At 38.2% G+C, this 20,703-nt stretch overlaps 1 protein-coding gene across 1 annotated transcript in view; it reads right to left on the bottom strand.

Annotated features, from left to right (window-relative positions):
• The window catches only part of TfIIEbeta (transcription factor IIEbeta), a 149,649-nt gene that overhangs the window by 75,410 nt on the left and 53,536 nt on the right, over window positions 1-20,703 (bottom strand). Inside the window, exons 3-4 of the mRNA XM_090412713.1 lie at window positions 20,529-20,608; window positions 17,512-17,619 (exon numbers count right to left, since the gene is read on the bottom strand). Of these exons, the coding sequence (XP_090268839.1) occupies window positions 17,512-17,619; window positions 20,529-20,608 (188 nt within the window). The remainder of the gene's footprint in view (window positions 1-17,511; window positions 17,620-20,528; window positions 20,609-20,703) is intronic.

Here is a 20,703-nt window from a genome sequence, read left to right as displayed (position 1 = left end):
AGCATATCAGATCTGTATGGTAAAAGCAATGGTTCTTCACAAAAAGAATTAGCTTCACCCTCATTCTGTGCTGATTTTTCTCTTCTGACAATGTAATCAGTGATTAAACTTTGCGATGATGATTTTAATAATTTTTTATACAGCTCGTGATATCCAGACATACAGTTCTTCAGCTCACGTTGGAATTTAAAGGCTCGTTCAGAATTTGTGTCATTAACAAGAAAATGATTTTCCAATTTATTGCTCAAGACCTTCTTAAATTATATATGCAGTGATGGGGACAGGTTTTTCTTCCGCTTCACTGTCGTTTTCTGGATCTTCAACTATATCTAAAGTTAATCGATATCCAATAATATCATCGTCACTTCAGGCATTATCCACAAGCAATTCGCCTACATCATTCTGGCTAAATGTATCAAACCCTTCTCCACCAATTTCATGTGCCAAAGTAATGATTTCAGCTGATAATGCAGATGTTTGAATGGTTGCACTGTTTGCAACACATCCAGGCCAAGCTGCTTTCCAGCAGGCGTTTTAAAGTTTGTGGTCTTATTTCAGTGATAACATAATACAACATGATTTAAGCAGTCCAAAATAGAAACTTTTTTCCAAACATCGGTTACTGTTAATAATTAATTTTCTAGTTTATCCAATATAAATTGAAAGGTGTTCTTAACATAATATTTTTTAAAAGTAGCAATTATGCCTTGATCTGATGGCAGAATAATGCTTGTTGTACTGGCTGGAAAAAACACTACCAGCACATTTAGATGTTCTAAATGTGGATGACTTGGTGCATTGTCAACAATTAATAAAATTTTAAAATCGAAAGCTTTTTGCTTCATATATGTTTCCATTTCTGGTACAAAACAATTATTGAACCATTCAGTAAATACAGCATTTGTCACCCAGGCCTTTGTATTCACCATCCAATGTACCAGATCTGTTTTAGATCTTTGCCTTTTAGAGCACATGGTCATAGAGATCAATTTACTAGAAGGAGTTTCAACATTCGATCCCCTGATGCACTGCTACAAAGTAACAACATTACTCAATCTTTGCTTGCTTTAAACCCACTTGCTTTTTTCTCAGACTTTGCAATGTAAGTTTGACTAGGCAATTTTTTTCAAAACAATCCTGTTTCGTCAGCGTTAAACACTTGATCGGGACAATATCCACCATCAATAATTTTGGCTAACTTCTCTTGAAAATTTTTGACTGCTTCTTCATCTGCTGCTGCAACCTCGCTTGTAATCTTGACGTTATGAAGTGCATTTCTTTTTAAAAACCTTGTTAGCCATCCTTTGCTAGCCGAAAATTCTTTATCAGCCTGGGAAGCAGAAGTAAATGGCTCTAATTGCTTCATCTGTTCATAAAACCGAAGAGCTTTTTGTTTATTAAATAACCACTTATAGGAATTCTTCTTTGATATAATAAATTTAGTTTAATCCTTTATCCAAGTGTAAGCAAACAAAGTTTGTGCCTGAAAATATCATCATCTTCAGGACTGAGGAAAGGTAGTGCAACACCAGGCAACTCCGAGCAAAGGTGGACCAAGCTCTCATCACTCCTTGTCTCAGTATCTCCCATAATGCAAAGCACATCTCCTTGCGGACATGTATACTGCTATGCATTAAGGAAAGGGCCACTACCCAGACAGGTGCAAACTTTGTTTACTTACACTTGGATAAAGGATTAAACTAAATTTATTATAGTCTAACCAAATGAAAAATAAACTTCCAATTCTTCTTTCAGTTAATTCTTCAATCCAAATTACGAGCATTCATTCCGTTTTTTTTTAATAAAGCATCTCTTGAGTACGATGATAATTTGGCACTTAGTTTTTGTGCCAGAAATGACAGATTTTCTTATTGCAACTTCATTCTTTTTAATTGCTCTTATAGTAGAGTCGCCTAAATTAAAATGTTTACCAATCGCCGTAGATCCCTCTCCTTTTGCTAAGCGATCTAAAATTGCAATTTCCAAAGAAATTGCTTTTCTTTGATGTTTTTTTTATTTTCTTTCCATTGGGCTAAATTAAATCTTTAAAATAAAAATTAGCAAAATTTAGACTTACGATAATGAAAAGACAAACACTTACTCACATGCAAAATTAAACTTCACGGACACTCACCACTTACACGTTACTCACATTACGCCAAAATGTGCTGCAACACGCTGTTCATTATGTACAACGGTACATAACCACATAAAAAGAGATCCAAGTGTATATAATTTCTTGGTATCTTTAATTTAGAGTGCAGAAACTGTGAATGGATTGAAGACAAGGTTTAGTGATCTTTTGCATGACAGTCTGGGCCATCTGTAATGAGTCCTTGGACCCCACTGAGGTCAGATATTAATAATAATAAATTCTATGGAACACAAGAAATAAATGTTATTACTGATAATATCATCATCAATTACTGATATGTATCATCAAGGGGTGTGGAGAATATTATGATAGAACTATGCTAATTTCTTAATGAAATTTTCTTCCAAATTAATCTGTTATTGTTAGGATTCTAATATTGTCAAATCTTATATTGGACTTCTAAGGAGCTTCAAACTGCATAAATCCATCTAGATCTGCTACTTTCTGTAAATATTTTTTTCTGCCATTCTAGCATCAAACACCAGTTTACCAACCTTTCCTATCCATTCTGTCTCTCTCACACACATGCATGCGTACACGCTCCTGAATGCTAATAATGTTAAGTTCTTAACATCCTTGTTTTTAATATGCCTGCCAATGATTGTTTACTTCCTAATTTTTCTCAGAGTACCAATATCTGTGATCTCCAGTCTATAATCTGTTTTTATTTCTAACCCAACTCTCTGGTTCATTAGTTTAAAATGATATTAATACTCTCTTGTATCTCTTATTCCATATAAATTTATTCAACTGACTTCTTACCATACCAGCTTTGCTTATTCTACTGTCTGTTTCAAAAAATTTACCTGCCATTTTTTTCCCCATTCAGGATGTAGCTGATGTTTTCACTATTAGCACCCATTTTCAGTATCAATTTTATTGCTATTTTTAATCACAAATTTGATACAGCAATTATTATTATTATTAACATCTGACCTCCATGGAGTCAGAGACTCATCGTGGGAGGTAGACACTATTGCACACAATGCTCATCCAACTGTGCCTTAAAGTGATTCAATGTGTCTACATTCACAACACACTCAGGCAACGTATTCCACTCACCAACCACTCTCGATAAAAAAAAAACTGCTCCTCACATCTCTGCTCCCACCCTCCTTATATAGTTTCCAGTGATTGCTCTTGTTCTACCTCCCCTTCTCGTTCTATGAAAAATCTCTTCCATGTCAATCAACCTGATAACCTGACTAGCTTATATGTCTCAATCATATCCCCTCTTCCTCCTATTCACAAAGCTTTGAAACTTACATTCTCTCAAACTGTCCTTGTATTCCACATTCCAAGATTACTGAGCACTTTTTTGTGAATCTTCTCTGGACCCTTTTCAACATATCCTCGCCACCATGAAAATCTGGCAACCAAATCTGTGCACAATAATCCATATGAGGCTTGATCAAGGTCTTATACGATGGCATCATAACCTCTATTTCTGCATGTCTGGGTTCTCCACATCATTGCCATTATCTGATGTGACGTCTTCACAACTTGTGCAATGTGGCCCATAAATTTCAGTCCTTGTCCACCAATCAATTATTCAGTTCGGTTAAGGGATCCTCAAGAGTCATGACATTTATTTAGGAACATAACATTATATTTTTTTGAGTTAAATACAGATCTGTGTTATTTTCCCATGATTTCTCAACCGTTTGTCTTAGAGTGAAAATCTGATCTTGACAACCTCTATTTAGCTGAACCCAACTTGTTCTTCTACAAGTTTCTCTTCCACAATTTTTCTTAGCCTCTTCTCGAGTATGCTTACATAAATCTTATCTGGAACCCTGAGTAAGGGAAATTCCTGTTTATGTGCCTTTCTTTACATGAGTACAATGAGAGTTCTATTCCTATCACAGAATTGGATCCACTAACCGACTTCTAAATTATGCAGTACAGTAACTGTATACTTCTATAAACTTTTATACCTCTATATTTGAACATTTCTAGTCAAATGTCATCTATACCAGCTACCTTTTCAATACTGTATGTTTTAATGCCTGTTTCTACCTCAAGTACTGATATTATTATTATTTCTTGGGTATCACTGGAATCAATAGACTCATTGAGGGAGACCCATACTCACTTTTATATGCACAATACCTATCATGTGCCCTTAACACATTCATTGTCAGAGCACTCACAACTAATTCTGGCAATCCATTCCCACTCACTCACCACACTCCAAGCAAAAACCCACTCTGCACACCTTTACTAACCACACTCTTACACACCCTCCATGGGTGACCTCTAGTTCTTTCTGTGTTCATCATATATCTGTGTGTCCAACTTATAGAACCCTTTAATATCTTATAAGTTTCTATCATGTCCCCTGTTTTCTGCCTATCAGCTGAACTTTGCAACTTGCACACAGACTTGTCATCAGCTTAGTTATTTATCTCTGAATCCTCTCCACCTCTTGATCTCAAAGAAGCCCAGGTGACCAAATCTGTACACAGTGGTGAAGATGCAGATGAATCATAGCCTTATAAAGAGGGACAATAACCTCCCTATTTTTACTTGTTAGTGAGTTTTTCAACATCCATTTCCTTTGGGATATTTTAACAACTTTTACAATGTGCCCTCTGAACTGCAGCACTGCCCACCATTATCCCCTCCCCCGCTGTCCTCATCAATTTCTTGCAATTCAGCACCATCAATGTGATACAGAGTATGTAACCTTTTCAACTTGAAGTGCATAACCTGACATTTTGCAATATTAAATTGACAATCATTATGCTTTGCACACAATGCCAATCTATGTAAATCATCATGTCATGTCATTTAATCTTTTCCCATTAAAGAATAGTGACGCTTGAACAGAACACTGTGGCACTTCACTAGTCATCCTCATTCGTGTAGAACCACTCCACTCCACTACTCTCTCTCTCTCTCTCTCTCTCTGGTGTTTGTATCACCTTGTTGGCTACTTCCCTATCCGTGCTACCAGCTTTAATATCCATTCCAATTGCTACAATTTTTGTAATATTAAATTGACAGTCAATATGCTTTGCACACAATGAACAATCTATGAAAATCATCATGTCCTTTCCCTTTAATCTTTTCTCATATCACTAATATACTAATTAAAGAGCATAATTACCTGGGAGGTTGCCTGCAGTGTGAGGACCTTTGTGAGAAAAGGATATATGTGGAACTACAAGGGGGGGGGGGGAATAAGGAAGAGCTCAGGAGACAGCTTGCAGGTGTAGCATGGAATGAGGAGTTAGCTGGAAAAGAGATCAATGCAGCTTGGGGGATTTTCAAAAACTATCTAGTAGATGCAATGTCTAAATGTATTCCCAAGAGTGTGAAGGTTAAATAAGGTAGGTGTGAAATGGATGAATAAAGAGATTAAGCATGCGATACAGAGAATGCTGCCTCCATAAAGGGCATTATGGAGGCAGCATAAGAGGAGCGGAAATAACCAATTCCATGAGGATTACAAAGACCAAGCAAGGCGGGTGACTTGGTTGGTGAGGGTAGCTAAAGTGAGGTATGAACAGCAGTTAGCTAATGAAGCCAAAAAGAATCCTAAGGAGTTCTTTCGATAAGTAGCCAGCAAAAGAAAGAATGATTATGGAAGGATGACATTGATTGGAGAAAATGGTATAAAGCCAGCTGTTGCAGAAGATATAGTGGAGATAATTAATGAGCAGTTTATAAAGGTCTTTCATTCTTGTGAATGTGACTTCACGGAGAGATTGAGAGCAGTTGATGATGGGGAAGAGAAAGATTAAACTAAAATCATATATTTAGTTTAATCTTTTATCCAAGTGTAAGCTTGGATACACTTTTTTGCTTACACATGGATAAAGGATTAAACTAAATATATAATTTATTATTATTATTTGACACCTCCGGGGAGACCATAGACTCATCGAGGGAGAGCACCTGCTCTACAACTCTGTCTCCACCAACTGACTGCAACTATACCAACAGCATCTACCACCACCACTGGTATTTCCATAATCACAAACATCTCTGCCCATGGCGAGATTCGAATCTGCAACCTTTTGGCTGGAGAGCGGATACGCTAACCACTCGGCCAGTCAGCCTGGCAGTTTTATAGTCTAACCAAGTGAAAAAAAAAACTTCCTACATCTTTCTCTAATCCAGAGTAATTTAATAATAAGGTGTGACACCTTTTGGCAACTGGCATATGGAAATATGACGTCTGCATTGCTTCAACCTTGGTATCACCTCTGGGCCTGGCTCCCACTGAAGAGACCTCAATAAAGGTTGAAACCGGTCTGGGTAGTGACCCTTCCCTTAATGCATAGCATTATACATGTCTGCAAGGAGATGTGCTTTGCATTATGGCATACTAAGGAAAGTGATGTGAACTCAGTTGACCTTTGCCACGAGTTGCCCCCTGTCCTGAAGATACTTCAGACGCAAACATTGTTTACTTACACTTGGATAAAGGATTAAACAAATTTTTATAATTTATAGTCTAACCAAGTGAAAAAAAAAACTTCCTACATTGGGAGATTCTTGTTCCATTGTATAAAGCTTTGATTAGGCCACACACACATGGACTATTGTGCCCAGATTTGGTCAATTGGTTTTCAGAAGGAAGAAATGATGTCAGAAAGGGTCCAAAGGCAACTGACTAAGGTAGTTTCTAACATCTGGAAAATCGAGTATGAGAAAAGATTGAGAAGATGCAATTTGCAAGAGTCTGGTGGACAGGAGGAAGAGGGAAGATATGATAGAGACCTACAAGTTAATAAAGGATTGTTATAGGATCAATGCTGGAGAGGTTCTACAGAAAATAGTGACAGATCAGGAGAGAACCAGAGGTCATCCATGGAAACTGTATAAAGAGGGTGTGAGTAGGGGAGTGAGAAGCAGGTTTTTTCATGCAAAGTTGTCAAGCAACTTCACAACTCTGCATGAAACGGTGGTAGATGATGTTGGTATAGTTGCAGTCAGTTGGTGGAGACAGAGTTGTAGAGCAGGTGCCCTCCCTCGTTTCAACACATTCAAATTCTAATGGTGAAGGCAGCACCATTAGAATTTGAACGTGTTTATTAATTAAAGGAACCTAATGAATACCTTCAATATTTCAGCAACGTTACGTTGCCATCTTCAGGAACATACAAATATGGTATGTGCACACAGGCACTAACAAAAGCAAATGAGGAAGAAGGCAAGAAACTAATATTGTTCCCAAAGTCCTAATGGTGACGCCTAGTAGGCTAATTGGGTTGTCTTGGCCCATTGGGCTGAAGTTCTCATGATGTAAGTTTCCCAAATTTGAGGCAGTCTCATGCACCCAAATTTGTTGAGGTTTGGAAAGTTTTTAGAGCTGCTGATGATTCCATTAATAACCTTTCCTAATTGAACTTGCTGCGGTGTATTATTTTAGTTTTCTTCCAACGAATTCTATTGCATGGTCTGCAAGCCCAGAGTGGCTGTACTGGTGAAACCGGATGTAGTCTTTGTGTTCTGAAATCCTGATATTCGCTGTCCTGCCTGTTTGGGCAAAGTAGGACAATTTACAGCAGCAAGGGACATGGTATACACCAGGTAGGTCTAGGGGAAGTGGTTGGTCTTTGATAGAGCGGATAAGGGATGCCAACTTTTTATATGGTCTATAACAAGAAGTTAGATCATATTTTTTGAGGATATTGGTTATTTTCTCAGAGGTGCCCCGGATGTAGGGGATGGTGATAGATTTAGTGTAATCTTTATTGTGAGGGGGGGAGGGGGGGGGGTTGTGGTTTACTGGTTTTAGTATTTTTTGGATTTTGGGGGGGTTGTAGCCATTGGCTAAGAAAGTGTTGAGGATGTGGTTTAGTTCAGTGGTTAGGGCATCGTCATCTGAGCAGATTAATTATGCGCTGTCATATAGTGTTTTAATAACCCCATATTGTTAGTGAATGTATCTCCCTGTATGGGTGGGTTTTTTATAAACAGAGAAAACCAAAGATCCATCAGGCTAATGAGTGATTAGAGTATCTATGAAGGGGAGAGTGTTGTTTTCCTCTTTTTCCAAGGTGAACTGGACCCTGGGGTGTTGGTTGTTTAAGTGTGTTAGGAAGGAGTAGAGTGTATCTGAGCCATGTGGCCAAATAGCAAACACATCATCCACGTACCGAAGCCAAATAATGGGTTTTTGTGTGGCAGAGTTTAAGGCTTTCTCTTCAAAGCTCTCCATAAAGAAGTTGGCCAAGAGTGGGGAAAGTGGTGAACCCATGGAAGAATTTTCCTTGCCAAACGAAATAGCCTGAGTTCATTGTGAACTGAAATAGGGCTGAGATATCAGGGGGGGGAATTGGCATGGATGAGCTCTAGTTTCCTTGAGTGGGACATTTGTGAATAGGGAGGAGAAAAAGACGTCAAAACTTATTTTGATGTCTTTGAACGTATTTTGAGTGCTTCCCTTATGAGGTTTTGTTTTCGTCGGCAAGGAGAACACACATCGCAGTAGGGTGAAGCTCGTACGGTTATAAATACGGAGAGCTTTCTGTGAAGTAAAATGGTGCTTAAATTTAACACAATGTGGGATTAGCTTGTTATCCCGGCAACGTTTTAGGAAGATCAGACGATTTAGTTGTCTCAATATCTTCAACCTCATTTTGCCGTATTGGCGGGCCTTCCATGTGATGGAATCTCCATGGATAATCATAATTCTTGTAGCAGGGCTTATACTATTTATTAAAGGAAACATTAATGAAACCTTCAATATTTCAGCAATGTCATGTTGCCTTCAGGAATGTTGGCCAACTTTTTTATGGAGACCTTTGAAGAGAAGGCCTTAAACTCTGCACCACAAAAACCCACTATTTGGGTTCGGTGCATGGATCATGTGTCCAGGGTCCAGTTCACCTTGGAAAAAGAGAAACACAACACCCTCCCCTTCCTAGACACTCTAATCACTCACCAGACTGATGGATCTTTGGTTTTCCCTGTTTATAGAAAACCTTCCATGCGATGGAATCTCCATGGATAATCATAATTCTTGCAGCAGGGTCATACATAACACTGGTAATTGACTTAAGGAATTTACAACACATAAAACGGATATTAATTAAAGGAAACTTTAATGAAACCTTCAATATTTCGGCAATGTCATGTTGAGATCTTCAGGAACATTGGCCAACTTCTTTATGGAGACCTTTGAAGAGAAGGCCTTAAACTCTGCACCACAAAAACCCACTATTTGGCTTTGGTATGTGGATCATGTGTCCAGGGTCCAGTTCACCTTGGAAAAAGAGAAACACAACACCCTCCCCTTCCTAGACACTCTAATCACTCACCAGCCTGATGGATCTTTGGTTTTCCCTGTTTTATAGAAAACCCACCTATACAGACAGATACATTCACCAATAATCCCCCCCCACACACACACACAACAATATGGGGTTGTGGGGAGGGATTGTTGATATTAATCTGCTCAGAAGAATGCCCTAACCACTGAACTAAACCACATCCTCAAAACTTTCTTAGCCAATGGCTACAACCCCCCAAAAATCCAAAAAATACGAAAACCAGTAAACCACAACCCCCCCCCTCCCCTTCACAATAAAGATTACTCTAAATCTATCACCATCTCCTACATCTGGGGCACCTCTGAGAAAATAACCAATATCAACAAGATGGCTAAATTACTAAACAAACATAACATCAAAGTAGCCTTTCTGCCACTGGAAAAAATTTCAAGATTTCTATATCCCTCGAAACATCCACATCATCCTTTAAAAAAACCAGGTGTTTATAAAATTTATTGTTCTTGCAGGATCTGCTACATAGGACAGACAGGAAGATCTGGAGAAATATGCATGAATGAACACCAAAAGGATGTACAAAACAGAGGAGAACACAAAGCAGGTCTAGTTTTCAATACCACTTCCACTGGCCATAATGTACACTGTCAGAAAACAACCATGTCTTATATAGGAAAAAACTGTGACATAAGGAAATTTCAAGAAGCTGCAAACATCCTTAGAATTCCAACACAATGCAAGAAAAATCAAGGCTTAATTGTACCAAGTTTGGTCAGCTTTCATAAAAAATATACCTCAGTCAGACCTCGGACATTATGATCGTGAACAACACATCGTGGCATCATCCAGCATTGTTTAAACTTAGCACTGCTTTGAATCTGCATTCTGATTTTTTTAATTTTATAAACAGTCAGACAGCTACAACTGTATAGTATGAACTATTAATTTCTCTTTTTTGTTGTTTTAACTTTCAGTCACCTTTTTACCCCTGAAGATGTAGGTCAAACGACTTAAGAAACTTGTCGAGTTTTATTTCTTTATTGTGCTTTAACTTAATAAAAAAAAATATGGTCCAATTACCGAAATATGCTTTATGAATTTCTAAATCACAGAAACATCCACTTAAAATAACCAATATCCTCAAAAAATATGACCTAACTTCTTGTTATAGACCATATAAAAAGTTGGTATCCCTTATCCACTCTATCAAAGACCAACCACTTCCCATAGACTTACCTGGTGTATACCAGGTCCCTTACAGCTGTAAATTGTCCTACTTTGGCCAAAGAGGCAGGACAGTGAATATCGGGAATTCAGAACACAAAGGCTACATCCAGTTTCACCAGTACAGCCACTCTGGGCTTGCAGACCATGCCATAGATACCTGCCATAGAATTCAATGGAAGAAAACTAAAATAATACACTGCAGCATGTTACATCATGAAAACCTCAGCCCCAACGGACAAGACAACCCAATTCGCCCGCTAGGAAACACCATTAGGACTTTAAGAACAATATTAGTTTCTTGCCTTCTTCCTCATTTGCTTTTGTTAGTTCTTGCGTGCACATGCCATATTTGTATGTTCCTGAAGATTGCAATGTGACATTGCCAAAATATTGAAGGTATTCATTAAAGTTTCCTTTAATTAATATTCGTTTTATCATCATCATCATCAAATTCCTGCCATGTACCCTCAAGGGGTGTACAGGATATGACAGTACTACATGAAAAAATTACATCATTACTAACTTCCTATCTACAATTTTCCCCCAAATCAGTCTGTTACTTGTCAAGACTCCAACATTATCAGATCTTATATTTCTATTGTCTAAGGCACTTTGTACCATATCAATCCACCTATATCTTGGTCTTCCTCTGGGTCGTTTTCCTGCCAACCTGGCAGAGAACACTTGTTTTGCTAATCTTTCCTCTCCCATTCTATTTAAGTGACCATACCACCTGAGATTAGCTCTGCTAATGCATTCCTGGATGCTGACAATGTCAAGTTCTTTCCTAATATCCTCATTTTTAATATGATATTGCCATTGATGCCATCTGTTCACGCCTCTAATCTTTCTCAGGACTCTCATATCTGCGGTCTCTAGTCTTTGGTCAAGTGTTTTACTTCTGACCCAGCTCTCAAATCCATAAGTTAAAACTGGTTTGAACACTGTCTTGTATACAGCTAATTTAGTGTTCCGACTAATTTCACTCTTATTCCATATGAATTTATTCAATTGTCTTCCCACCATACCAGCTTTGCTGATTCTGTTGTCTATTTCTATATTTATTATTATTATTATTATTATTCAGGCCTCCAAGGAGTCAAAAGACTCATCGAGGGAGGTCCTTTCTAAGACATAAAGTCTGTCAAGACTCATCGAGGGGAGGTCCCCCCCCTGAGAAACACAAAGTTTATCATACCACTCCTTAAACCCACTGACCGTTCTCACTCCCACCACTCCATCAGGCAATGCGTTCCACGGCTCAACCACCCTCCACAGAAAGAAACCACTCCTTACTCTCTTGCTCACAGTTTCCTTTCGTAACTTCCAGGGATGGCCTCTTGTCATCACTCCTTCCCGCTGATCAACCAAGCGAAAGAACTCCCCAGTGTCAACCCTGTAACCACCTCTCAACAGTTTAAAAGTCTCAATCATATCACCTCTCCTTCTTCTATCCACCAAACTCTGCAGTCCACATTCTCTCAGCCGATCCTCATAACTATCCTTGTACAGTCCTGAAACCATCTTTGTCATCCGTCTTGGTATCCTTTCCACAGTTAATTTATCCCCTTCAAATCCTGGGGACCAAATCTGAGAACAATAGTCCAAGTGTGGTCTGATCAGAGACTTATACAACGGAATGATAACCCTCTTATCTCTGCAGGTCAGTGTCCTTCTCATAATAGCAGCAATCCTCTGTGTTACCTTCACCACCTTTGCAATATGTCCCCTAAACTTCAGGTTTCTATCAATCATCAACCCCAGATCTCTTGTCTCCCCTACTTCCTCCAGTATAACTCCTCCCATAGAGTATGTAGCATCCCATCGATGTTTCCCAAACCTCAAGACCTTACATTTTGCTGCATTAAACTGATACCCCCATTCATTTGCCCATCTATCTAGCTTATTTAAATCCTCTTGCAGGGCTACCACATCTGCACAATTACTAATAATCCTTCCAAGCTTCGCATCATCCGCAAACAACTGAATATCCCCCTGCAATCCACTGGCTATGTCATTGATATAAAGGTTAAACAATATAGGTCCTAGTACTGAGCCCTGTGGGACCCCACTTGTAACCCTCTGCCTCCTGGAAACTGCTCCACCATACACAACTCTCTGATACCTATCAGACAGCCAATCCTGAATCCAGTTGACCAATCTGACATCCAGACCCATGTGCTGCAACTTAAATATCAGCTTATCATGTGGCACCCTGTCAAATGCCTTCGCCAAGTCTAAGAAAATTGCAGTATATGCCTTTCCCTCATCTAATGCTCTTGTAACTTTATTATAAAAGGCTAGCATATTGCTAAAACAAGAGCGTCCTTTCACAAATCCATGTTGATTCTCACAGATAACATTACCCTCATCTGCCCAATGCTGTACACGGTCCCTCACTACTTTCTCCAAGATCTTAACAACTACCGATGACACACAGACTGGCCTATAATTAGACACTTCCAGTCTGTTACCACCCTTATGCAATGGCACTATCTTACCTTCCTTCCATTCCCTGGGCACCTTTGCCAAAGCCAGACTTTCATTGAAAAGCCACGTTAAAGGTATTGTCAATTCCCTAGCACATTCTCTCAAAACTCGTGGCGAAATACCATCCAGTCCCACAGCTTTACTGACATCCAGAGTACTCAGTATCTGAAACACACTCTCCTCCTGTACCTCCAGACCTCGTACCAGTCCTATCCCTCTAGCATTGAAACTGACTCCTCTAGGATGAAATACTCCAATAAAGTGTTCATTGAACAATTCCACTATGTCCTCTGCATCAGTCACTCTATTCCCATTTTTATCCCACAATATCATTCTTCCACAGTCATTTCTCCTCCTACTGGCCACATAGCTAAACAATTCCCTAGGATTTTCCCTGGATCTTAGGGCCAATCTCCTCTCATATTCCAGTCTTGCCCTCCTTACCACACGAGTCACTCTTCTGGCCTGTGTCCCATATTCCCCATGCATCTCCCCACCTGTCTCCCCACATCTCTTCCATAGCTTCTTTTTCGCATGCAATTCCTGTTTAATATTGTTTGTCATCCACTCCACTCCAAATTGCGCCCTCCTCTTCACTCGCGGTATACAACCCACCATTGCCGATAACAAATATTCTTTCACAATTTCCCACGCACCGGTGACATCCCGGCCCCCCAATTCCTCCCTCCATGAAACTTCCCGAAGTTGACGTCTAAGACTACTATAATCACCTGCCCTATAATTCCACATAAGTTCCCGTCTCCTTGATACTCCTGCATGTATATTCATTTTCCAAGTCAAAACCATATGGTCACTCTCTCCAACTGGTGGGAGAGACGTCAACTCAGTTATCAACTCATCTGATGCTATAACCGAATCCAAAATTTTTGAACCTCCCTTTTTGAAATTTAATTTACCATCTTCAGTAAAAATTGTGCCTAAGTAGCTGAAATGTTTTACTTGTTCCACAGGTTCTCCATTCACAACACAGTTGACATTTTCAATGATTCTGCCTATTTTCATTGTCTTTGTCTTTTTATTGCTGACCTTCATACCATATCTATTACAACAGCTATTCAATTTAGTCAATGAATCTTGCAGACTTGTAGCAAATTTATTTAGAAGTATAACATCATCTGCATAAAGCAAAGAGCTGACATTAACATCTCCAATTTTGATATCAGGTTTAATACCACTTTCCTTCATAATGTGATCCATATAGATAATGAATAACAGAGGGGATAATGTACATCCTTGTCTCACACCAGATTTAACATTAAACCATCTTCCTGTACTTCCTTCAATTCTAACTGCTGACTTACAACTCAAATAAAGACTAAGTATTGCTTGATATAATGCCCCATTGACACCATATAACTGCAGCGTATTGAATAGCTTCTCTCTTGGCACCTTGTCATATGCCTTTTCCAAATCGACAAAACTTAAATACAGATCTTTGTTATATTCCCATGCTTTCTCGACTATTTGTCGTAAAGATCCTGACAGCCTCTATTTGGCCTGAATCCAGCTTGTTCTTCACTAAGCTTTTCTTCCACAATTCTTCTCAACCGTTTCTCAAGTATACTTGCATAAATCTTGCCAGGAACACTCAGTAGGGAAATACCTCTGTAATTCTCACATTCAGTTTTATTTCCCTTTTTATATATGGGTACTATGAGAGCTCTACTCCAATCATCGGGAATTCGTCCCTCTGTCCAGGCTTTCTGAACTATGCAGTGCAGCCACTGTAAGACTTTTATACCACCATACGTCAGCATTTCTGGTCGAATATCATCTACTCCTGCTGCCTTTCCACATTTCAAGCCTTTGATGGCTTTTTCTACTTCAAGTATGGATATGTATTCCTGACTGCATGCCTGGTCAGTGTTTTTTATCACTATGCTGTCATCACTGCTTGTTTCATTTAGCAGTTTTTCAAAGTAATTACTCCATACTTCAAGGATATCTTTTTCTCCTGTTTTCATGTCACCTTTATCATCTCTAACTCCTTTTACAGCACTCTTTCCTCCATTCCTAAGCTTCTTCAACAACCTCCAGAATATTTTGCCACCTTCTTGGGTTGTAAATTCCTTAAGTCAATTACCAGTTATGTATGCCCAGCGCATAAGCCTTGCTACAAGAATTGTTGACATACGATTCATTAAAGCCATTAATAAGAAAGGTGGACTTGATATGATTTATTTCTTGTGAGAATAGCATTTCAGTGGAGCAGAGAGAGAGAGCAGCATGTATTTTCTTTCTCAAATCTGAGAAATGAAGGCTACCATCTGGTTGACAAAGTAACAGATCTAAAAAGGCAACCTGATTGTTCTCTTCTAACTCAAGACCTCTTCTTAACTCAAAAGTGAGCTGGATATGATGGTGAAATGTGTTGATCTTGGCAAACTCTTGTAGATCTATATGGAACCCATGCCACAGTGCAAAAAAATCATCAATGCATCTGTACCATAAGGATGCTTCAGGAACAATGATAACTATATAGCATCCTTCATAGATGCTCTGTTTCTGTTTTATGTCTATTCTACAGATACTTTCATGGTCAGTGCTCTGTTGAACTGGCCACTTTCCTTTAAAACAATGAGCACCTGATGGTCAACACCCATTTACAGTGCAGTTCCAAATTTGCCAAACTAACTTTTTCGCCTCTTTCATTTCATTTAACTCTGTTCTTTGGTAACAGCTGCATTACTCTGTCTTCCCCAAAGAAGCTATTAAAAAAAGAAGTCAACAGATTCCTCTTTTTCTCCCTCTTACCCATGTGGCACTGATATGCTATACGTCAAGCATGACCTTTCACGTGTTGGTCAGACACACACACATTAAAAAAAAAGTTTGTTTGTGAAGTCAACAGAGGCTGCTGGCTTTACATCAATTGTCTCGGTATCCCGTAATGCAAAAACATTATGGAAAAGGCTATTAACCAGAGTGGTTTTAAATTGAATTTGTAACCCAGTAGTAAAACTTGCTTCTACTATTTCTAACCCAGAGAGTATTTAATAATATGCCAATACACTGTTTTACAACTTGTATATAGAAAATATATGAATTCTTCATTAATTTAACCATAATATCTTCTTAGGTCTAGTGCCGCTTTTCATAATGAATAGCAGTACATGTCCAAAAGAAAGTATGATTTACATTTTGGGATACTGAGGCATTTAATTTTAAGTTAACAGTTTCTATATATAGAGAAACTGTATATAGAGACTAGTTGTGAAGATACTTCATGCACAAACTGTTTGCCAATGCCTGGGTAAAGGATTAACACAAGAATATAATATTGAAAGATTATTTTTCACTTGGTTAGACTATAATAAATTTAGTTTAATACTTTATCCAAGTGTGAGCAAACAAAGTTTGTGCCTGAAAATATCTTCAGGACTAGGGTAAGATAGTACAACAGGCAACTCACAGCAAAGGTGGGTCAAGCTCTCATCACTCCTTGTCTCAGTATCTCCCATAATGCAAAGCACATCTTCTTGCAGACATCTATACTGCTATGCATTAAGAGAAGGGCCACTACCCACATCAGTTTTGACCTTTATTGAGGTCTCATCAGTGGGAGCCAGGCCCAGAGGTGGAGACACCAAGGCAGAAGCAATGGAGGTCATCTTTACCTATAGGAGTTGCCAAACGGTGTGCCACCTTATTATTAAATTACTCTGGATTTAGAGAAAGATGTTGAAAGATTATTTTTCACTTGGTTAGACTACAATAAATTTAGTTTAATCCTTTATCCAAGTGTGAGCAAACAAAGTTTGCGCCTGAAAATATCTTCAGGACTGGGGTAAGATAGTACAACACCGGGCAACTTGCAGCAAGGGTGGATCAAGTTCTCATCACTCCTTGTCTCATTATCTCCCATAATACAAAGCACATCTCCTTGCAGACATGTATACTGCTATGCATTAAGAGAAGAGCCACTACCGGTTTCGACCTTTATTGAGGTCTCGTCAGTGGGAGCCAGGCCCAGAGGTGGAGACACTAAGGCAGAAGGGGGCCTGGCTCCCAATGATGAGACCTCAGTAAAGGTCGAAACTGGTATGGGTAGTGGCCCTTCTCTTATTGCATAGCAGTATAGCAGTATACATGTGCTTTGCATTATGGGAGATACTGAGATAAGGAGTGATGAGAGCTTGACCCACCTTTGCTGCGAGTTGCCTGGTGTTGTACTATCTTACCCCAGTCCTGAAGATATTTTCAGGTGCAAACTTTGTTTGCTCACACTTAGATAAAGGATTAAACTAAATTTATTAAAGAATATAATATATTGCCAATTACAGCATGCAAAGAGTATAAGCTCCTAGCTAAATTTATTAAAAATGAATTAATCAATTTAAAAAGCCGATGCATTTCTTAAAATCTGTTTCTTACCTCTGTAACCAACCATTGCCTTTGTCTAGTACCAATATGCAACTGGTTAGTTTCATCTAAAATTTCTTCAAGGCTAAGAGGATAAGTGTCGCCATCTAGATGTCTTTGCTAAAAAAGGAAAAAAAAAGAGTCTTAAATGAACGATGAAGAAAATGTAAAAAAAAGTAAGTCAAGCTTTTAAGTTTACAACTAATATCTTACATTCAGAGTGAAATTTAACATTCACTTTTGAATAAAATACCTTTACAAAATTTGTCCACAACAAGGCTACTTGAAGAAGTCAACATTAACAATATAGAAATGTTTATTATCCTATTACAAGAGACTTGGTTTTACTTAATCATTAACAAAATACAAAAACCTAAAAAGAAACAGACTAGTTTCATCCCAAGGTACAAGTGACCTCTTTGGGAAGCAACATAAATATGATGAGGAAAATCAAGGTATTTTAACCCAAGCCAGCAAAATGTGGTAGACATTATCTGATTTCTCGCTACCAAGTTTCCTGGTAGTCAGAAAGAAAAACTGAAATCCAAATTCTATTAAGATAGTTTGTCCTCAGCAAATAATTCAAGGAGAACCATCAAAAAAATACTATTTTCTAATACTTCACAATATCCAAATCTTGACATTGATTACAGAGACTCCATTTCAATCCCTTACATTGGTAATCTATCCATTAAAACTGCTAATCTTCTTAAAACTCAGAGCATCAGAAAGGCCTTTAGCCTAATCTTACCATTACAGTTTCATTCTCTAAAGGACAGTAACCCCTTTCTTTCAAACACCCAAGGATGTCTACAGAATTCATTGTTCTTGTGATCTTTCCTAGATCAATAGATCAGACATGCAAAAGTTTAGAAGTAAGGAACATCTTAATGATATGATTTGACTAATAACAGACAGAAAAGTCAGGGCTAGCTTATAACTCTTCCAAAACACATCATTACATCAAATGGAACAAACTCTCTATGCCATATCTTGAAAACTTTCTTGCTTGTCAGACTAAAGAATCTAACATGTCAGTTATGAGGTTCGGCTGAGGGACTGCAGAGTTTGGTGGATAGAAGAAGGAGAGGTGATATGATTGAGACTTTTAAACTGTTGAGAGGTGGTTAGAGGGTTGACACTAGGGAGTTCTTTTGTGTGGTTGAACAGCAGGAAAGTGTGATGACAAGGGGCCATCCCTGGAAGTTACGAAAGGAAACTGTGGGCAAGAAAGAGGGTGAGGAGTGATTTCTTTGCATGGAGGGTGGGTTGAACCGTGGAATGCATTGCCTGATAGAGTGGTAAGAGCGAGAACTGTCAATGAGTTTAAGTTGTGGTATGATAGACTTTGTATTTCCTAGGAAAGACCTCTCGCGATGAGTCTTTTGACTCCATGGAGGCCTGAATAATAATAACACTGTCATTCATTCACATGACTCTCTAAAAAAATCTCAAGAACTTATTCTAAACGATATTTGGAAATCACTGATTAGCTCATGTGACATACTTACCTTCGACTTTAAACTAGTTATTTACAAACAATGCTATGAAATGATTTCAAACTTCAATTGTTAATACTGTAACAGTCTCTCTCTCTCTCTATATATATATATATACTAATGGTTTCCCTCAGTTTACATATGATAATTTTTATTTCTCTCAACATCTTTACATGTATTTACTGAAGAAGTCACTCGACCCTTGTGGTGAAACTAGTTGGCATTTCTCTGTATGTTTATATATTTTGTTAACAATCAATTAAAAACAATTTCTTGAAATTACTACTAGTGGTTGTAAAGTTTACTTGATCAACATACAAGGAGGGCTGAAAAGTTCTGATAAACACCTAGAACAAAATGATATTAAAGCAACTGATATAACTACAAGAAAGAACATATCTTAAAACCCTTTAAACCCCACCATGTTTCATCAAATTGTAATAATATGCTCTTTTTCTTTTAGGATACATAAGAAGATGTATCAGAGGTTTTGAAGAAATTTGAAGACACAAAGGTGTGGGCCATCATCAAGTTTTTCATGCTGCAAGAAACGTTCGCAACTGAGATTCACCAAACTTTGTGAGAGACTTTAGGGGAGTGTGCCCCAGTATATCCAACAGTTGCCGGATGAGTGGCCAAGTTTAAAACTGGACATCCTGAGACAACAGATGTCCCCCAGGCCAGGAAGACCTTCCACAGCGATCACATCTGTAAAGAGATGCAACTCTAGCTTGCCTCCATGTGATAAATCCTGAGTAACGCTAAAGAGCTAGAACAACTTGGCCATCCAGACGATCTTAGGCTCTCCTGGATTAGTGTATATGCATATGCAAACAGTTTATCAGATTACAATGACGGAAACTAGGCCTCATCCTATCAACCAGAAGTGCCCTAAGACTTGGTCTCTTCGACAACAGCTCAGAGTCTGCAGCTGAATATACAAAGTATCAGCAGGGCTAAGAGTGAATATCTTACTAGACTTCTTCATAACAACAGAATTGACTTTGCCATCATACAAGAAACCCATGCAAGCAAAGAGTCACAACTACGAGAAAGAGACTTCATTCCAGGTTTCAATCTTATAGGAGCAATACTATCAGATGTATGGGATAGCCACCTATACCTGAAACTCACTTACCAAGGTCCATTTCATTTCTGCTAGCTGGGGACTACTTGGGATTCTGCTTATTTATAAGAAAGCTTACACTAATAATAATAATAATAATAATAATAATAATAAAAGTTAGAGTGGAAAGTAACCATGAAGTACTCATAATTTTGTGCTTCTAATTACTAATAAATATAAAAAATTAAGGACTATAAAAGGTTTAGGGAATAGTCAACTTAAGCTATATTAAAAATATCAAGAAATACAAAATTATGTATTAAAAAATCCCTTAGTCCACTCATAGTACTAAAGCTATAGTATTACTACCTTTTGTGAGTGAGAGTATATAAATAAAAACTACATGCTTACAAATGGTAATGCAAGAGTGGGGGAAAAAAAGACAGAGAGAGAAGATGTCTTACCTTCATGTGGTTCACAATTTTCCTTAATACACTAAAATTAAACTGTGCACTTCCAGAAGTTGTTTTGTAACTATAACGATCTGTTTGGAAAAATCAAATTCAAATCAAAATGACATAGAAAATAACCAATTAAGAAATTAGACAAGTACTATTCAAGATATATAAAACACAAAGG

Source organism: Typopeltis vanoorti, chromosome 23 (assembly GCF_054136105.1).
Source record: "Typopeltis vanoorti isolate ZY-2024b chromosome 23, IOZ_Tvanoo_1.0, whole genome shotgun sequence".
NCBI classification, from domain to species: Eukaryota; Metazoa; Arthropoda; class Arachnida; order Uropygi; family Thelyphonidae; genus Typopeltis; species Typopeltis vanoorti.
Note: the sequence above shows the minus strand (reverse complement) of the source record. Positions and strands in the feature narration are given on the sequence as shown.